The 5,941-nt window shown below is 40.1% G+C and overlaps 1 protein-coding gene across 1 annotated transcript; it reads right to left on the bottom strand.

Annotated features, from left to right (window-relative positions):
- Positions 1-875: 875 nt before the first annotated feature.
- LOC306659593 (coenzyme Q-binding protein COQ10 homolog B, mitochondrial-like) lies at positions 876-2,498 on the bottom strand. Its single transcript, XM_079137268.1, has 2 exons — positions 2,390-2,498; positions 876-2,331 (listed from the first exon to the last, which is right to left on the bottom strand). Exons 1-2 carry the CDS (start codon positions 2,492-2,494, stop codon positions 1,714-1,716), a joined length of 723 nt encoding a protein of 240 aa, XP_078993394.1. The 5' UTR covers positions 2,495-2,498; the 3' UTR covers positions 876-1,713.
- Between the last annotated feature and the right edge of the window lie 3,443 nt (positions 2,499-5,941).

Below are 5,941 nucleotides of genomic sequence, written 5' to 3'. Positions count from 1 at the left end.
TTAATCTCATAGCCTCTTTAGTTTTCTCCATAACCATCGTTACTACCACATTATATTACACATAATGTAGTATGTGCAGTTAATTAACCATCCCCTCTCTGTACTGGAAGTGTCACGAGAGTGGGGACTCTGTGCTTATTCACTACTGTATTCCCAGTGCTCAGGGGAGTGGGACACCTACAGCGAGTATCTGTGGGTTAAAATCATCGATTACTTAGAAAGAAGCTGGAAAGTATTGGTGTGGGTAGGAAGAAAATTGAGGAGGTGGTGTTGTCAGGGAAGTCAAGAGATGAAAAGTGTTTTAAGAAGGTGAGACATTCATCCATATGTAATGCTGATGAGAGGTCAAGGGATGAGGATGACGTACTGACTTTGGACTTGGGTGTTGTATGTTCCTCCCATTTCACTTCATGATTATTGGTGTGACAGACTCAGGTGCAAGGATGTTCATTGCAGCCTGGTGGATAAAAGCATAACAAATGAGGAGGGATAGATAACCATCATTCACTTAATGGTTGAATTAATTATTATATCCATATTATAGGACATGATGCAAAAAGAGAGGCAATTGTTAGATATCTAAGACATATTAAATAAAAATGTAAGTTAGACTCAGATTTTATAGTATGATTCTTTTCTTGTTTTCTGTTTTTGTTAGACTACACACATACACATTCATACACACATTCACACACACCCACACACACGTACACACACACTAAGGAAAAGTTGGAATGAACAATAAATTATTTTGTAAATTATGTCTGTAAGATTGAATGTCTTGGGAGAATTTCACCTATGACTTTGTATAGTTGTTTCTTTTTTTTTTTTAACTGTACAAAAAATAGACAAATTATTAAGTTAGTACTTCAGTCCTTATATTCATTCATTTAAAAAAATATGTTTGGACTATATTACTGTAAGTGAGTACACGCAATAAATAGAAAATAGGGATGCATAGTGCTGGAGATATATCAACCAACTTATTTCATCTGTTGCTTACTCTGGTAGACAAAATTTGATGCGTGATTAGCAATATTGAAAGAGCAGCCAGAGAACCTGGGAGAAGGCTGCAAACTACTGGAAAAGTACCATAAAGCTCTGGACCACTCACCAAAAACAAAACAAAACAAAACAAAACACCAAATTGAACAAACACCCTCAGTATTTACCTGGGAGCTAACCTCACTATAACAGTGAATTATCTACTACTACCCACAAGAACAATTTAAAACTACCAAAAGTGCCAAAAAGTGAAGTGGGAACCTTCATTAACAGAATTTTAAATCAAAGATTTTACTTTAAATGTATGATGATTACTCAAATATTCTAGGCCATATGGCAAGCCCTATAGCAATAAGTTACAAATACTCTGAATGTAATAACTTAAACATGATATGATTAATATATATGGAGATGCTCCACTGAGGGAGTATCTCAACTAACCTCTTTCAGGTAAGGTGATAATTTAAAAAATTAAATTTACAGTTTCAACTTCTATACAGAAGAGTAATGTCAATATTCTGGCAATAGGAATGATATCCCATTATCATAAATGTAGAACCTGTTGAGGTATGCATTACTTTGAATTATACTTGATTGAAGAAATAATTCTATGTACAAGTGGGTCCATATTCTATGTGCAAATTTTCAATGGCACTCCTAAAAGTGAACTAAAATCAAACGTAGGTGACACCAGTTCTTTTTTTTCCTTTACGTGTGATGAACTTCATGAAGCATTAATTCCCGAGGTATACTTGTTTCTGGACCATACAGCTTACATGCTCTTCTTTCAAAGGCAGCTACCATCTGTTTCACAACTTCATCGAAAAACAGTGTAGCAAGTTGCGAGTGTAGAAGGGAGCGGAATTCAAAAGAAATTGAAAAATCCAAGGTACAAGTTCTTGGGTAGCCAGGAAGACCCGGGCTAAAACGCCAAATGGTCTCCAAATGATTGAAAAGTCTCCCATCAGTACAGGATGCCTTTACCAAATGTGGTTTCACCAAGGTTACTACTGATGTATATCGCTCCAGCACAGGTGGGAATCCAATCTCTAATCGTGTTTTACAATATCCAGATCTCTTTGATATTACATCTGATTTTTTGCACCAAGGAACAAAATGCTTGTAATTCTCCATTTCTGATACTACATCATACATTTCCTGCATTGAATATCCTATAATTCTTCTCTCTGAATATTCTTTTCTTTTGTTTATTAAAGGTGAAGCAATTTTGAAGAAAGTTCTTAAATATATCTCCTTAGGCAAAACAGAGTTATGTAGTGGAAGAGTTCTGCTCATCAGTATACCACAGGAAGCCAAATATCCATCCTCCTGCTTCAACCTCCCCAGTCAATGAAATTACAGGTATGGGCCACTACTGTCTGACATTCTGCGCAGACCTTTGCGCCGGAACCGCGGCTGCTGTCGCCAACCCGGGACGGCACCCCGAGACCACCCTCGCCAGGGCCCTCTGACCAGTGCGAGCTGCCATGTTTATCTCTATAGTTGTTTCTTAAGTGGTAGGATAATGGAAGGTATTTTTTACTTTGCAACCTGCCAGTATTTTTCAAAGAATTTTTAAAAATCACAAATATATTTAACAGATAAAAATAATTGCGGGTGGGTGTCAGAGGCACTGAACCTGATGTGAGCCACCTGGTGAAAGGCCAAAGGACCAGGAGGAAGCCCTGGGCAGCAGTGGATGCTTTCAGCTTGCTTGCCCTGCTCTGGAAACATGTGAAGGCCCATACAACTGGGTCTTTGGATGGTGTGCTAGTCAGCTTTTCATCGCTGTGACCAAAATACCTGACACCAATAACTTTGGGGAGGGAAGATTTATTTTGGCTCATGGTTTCAGAGGTTTCAGTCCATGGCCTGCTGACTCAAAAGCAGACCATCATGGTGGAAGGACATGGTGGAGGAAAGCTGTTCAGTTCATGACAACCATGAAGAAGGGGGTTCTGGTACAAGATACAGTCCCTTGGGCAGCATAGCGGGGCACCCCTCCAGTGCCCTCCTTCCACCAACCTTGTCCCACCTGCCTGTGGTTTCCACCACCTCCCAGCAATCCATTTAAACTATTAATCCATCAAATGGATTATCCTACTGATCAGGCCAGATCCCTCATGATCTAAGCACAATCCCAAAAGCCCACCTCTGGACATTGCTGCACGCAGGACCAAGTCTTCAACACATGAGATTTTTGGGAATATGTAGAATCTAACCATAACAGATGCCAGTATCATGAATGTGAGCTGTTGTTGAACTGCTTTGCTCTGTCTTTCCTCCGGGGGCCCTTCTGTTGTGTGCCAGTGGCTGTGTTAGTCCAGTGTCTGTGGAGAGTTCTAGGTTATGCCAAACAGCTGGGGATGCCATCATGTATTCTGTTGAATCCATTGTTGTTCCAAGACACCTATAATTGCAAAGTGGACTCCGATGAAAAATGAGCATATAAACCTAGCTCTTTCTCTTTTCTAGATGCATGATTTGTTCAATTGCTTTTACAACCATGAGCAGTGGGTCACATTTGGCTTATCCCCTAGAGATTTGTGGCAAAGTGGAATTCATTTTTTGTTGACTAGGTAAGAACCAAGGCATTTATTACCCCGTGTGCATACATGATTATGTGACCGGTGTTAATTCTACATCAGGTACAACCAGAAGAATGAGAATTTTTACTCCATTTATGTATGATGTGTCAAAATGCATTCTACTGTCATGTATAATCAGTTTGAACAAGTAAAAAAATTGGATTCTATTTCAATAATGAGAGGATGATAGCAGATGCTATTGTTCTTCTCTTTTGACACACTGTTAAGGAATGGGTATTGGGGCCCTTCTGCGAGTGTAGGAGAAACAGTCAGTGGAACAGTCTCTGTTCATTCCTAGTTCTAACTTCTTGAAAGAGTGAGGGTGCGGGGAGGAAGGCAGTTCTTCTTTGCTATCTCTTTCTCTCACTTCTTGGTCTTTTCCCAACTCTCTGCAAGATGACTTTCTTCCCCTGGCTTCTTTATCACTGCCCGGTCTCCTTACACTCTCAACTTCTGTACACCACCCCATGCAAGAGCCAGTCCCCAGAGCCTATCCTGGTCCTCTTGGACCAGCACACTCAGTACCCCGCACTCTCACGCCCTGTTCTGCCATTGCTCACGGTCACACTCTTTACTGGCCTGTCATTCCCTCATTGTTCTACCAAACAAACAACCCTTTCATGACCAGCTCAACTGTCCTTGGAGAAAATTTGCTGGCCACTCTCCACAACCTCAAGAAGAATGGAGTCTTTCCAAATCTGGGTTCTCCTTATACTGTTGAAGAGATTGCAGGGAAGGGGATTCGAATATGGCAATGAAAAGATTGCCACTTTGGCATAAGGATTATTTTGAGCTGAAGGTGATTGAAAACAGTGCTTGCAGGAAAAAAATCTCTAATTCCAACCTTATTTCCTAGAAGCAGAGTATAAATTTTGCTTTGTGCAGATGTTCCTCCTTCCCTCGCCTATACCATTACCACTAGAGAGAGAAAATTGGCACCCAGTTGAGTCTGCACAAACCTTACTAAGTAAACCTTTTTCTTCCATTAGTTTCCTTCATATATTACCTTTCCACAATTTGCTGCCTCTAGGTACCCAAATCCCTTTTTTTTTTTGGTCATTCTCCACAAATTTATCACCTTTTTGTTAAGATGGTATATAAGCCCCAAATGCTAACAACACTATTGAGTTACTTAAGATCTGCCACATGTATGTGCATCACATGCATATATAAGCTCTGGGTTTTTTCCCCCTGGTAATCTTTAAGCAGTTTGATTCCTGTGTCCCAGTCACTGAATTAAAAAAGGTGGAAGAAGAGTTTTTTTTTTCCCCTCTCCCACAGCAGGCACAGAGTTTACCTCAGCATCAGTGGGACTTGTCTTGGTTCTACTTTGTGCGTCTCTTCCGCTGTGCACTTTCACGTCTTCTAACCCAGTACAGGCGTATGTTATGGTTTGGATCTGGGATGTCTCCCCAGAAGTTTGTGTGTTAGGCATTGCACAATGTTCAGAGGTGAAAATATCAGATGATGAGAGCTCTGATCTCACCTGTGAATCAATCTATTTCATGGATTAATCATTTGAATGGACCAATGTAACTGTTGGCAGGTGGAGAATGACTGGAGGAAGTAGGTCACTAAGGGCATGTCCTTGGAGACTACATCTTGTCCCTGGCTCCTTTCTTATTCCCTCTGTTTCCTGGCAGCTTTCCTTTGCCATGCCCTTCCACCATGATGTTCTGCCTCACCTTGGGTCCAGAGCAATGGAGTTGGCTTAACATGGACTGAAACCTCTGGAATTATGAACCAAAAAACCAACAAACCAACGAAACACAACAACCCCCCCTTCCTCCTCTAAGTTGTTCTTATGAGGTATTTTGATCACAGTGATGGAAAGCTAACAGCATGCCTTGTTTTATTGTGCTTCACTTTCTTGAGCTTTACAGATATATATATTTTTTTTTTCTTTACAAATTGATGGTTTTCTGGTAACTCCATGTTGATCAAGTCTATAGGTGCCATTTTTCCCAATGACTGAGAGGATCATTAGCAATTTTTTTTGAAACAAAGTATTTTTAAATTAATGTATGTACGTTTTTCAACATCATTCAGGTGACATACTTAATAGACCACACTATAGTGTAAACATAACTTTTATACGCCATGGAAACTAAAATATTCATGTGACTCACTTCATTATGATATTTGCCTTATTGGGATGGTCTGAACCTAAACTGTCGATCTCTCTGAGGTATATATATCTGTACTTGGAGCAGAGTAGATGCCTAGGTACATGTTGGCTGAATAAACAAGTGAATTATTTGCAATGGGGATAGGAAAGATAAAAATTCACTATTTCCCCTGGAGACTCATTGTCCTGGTGATAGGAATATTGAAGAGCCATGTGCATG

The sequence above is a fragment of the Sciurus vulgaris genome (genome assembly GCF_902686455.1).
Source record: "Sciurus vulgaris genome assembly, chromosome: 4".
Lineage (NCBI taxonomy): Eukaryota > Metazoa > Chordata > Mammalia > Rodentia > Sciuridae > Sciurus > Sciurus vulgaris.
Note: the sequence above shows the minus strand (reverse complement) of the source record. Positions and strands in the feature narration are given on the sequence as shown.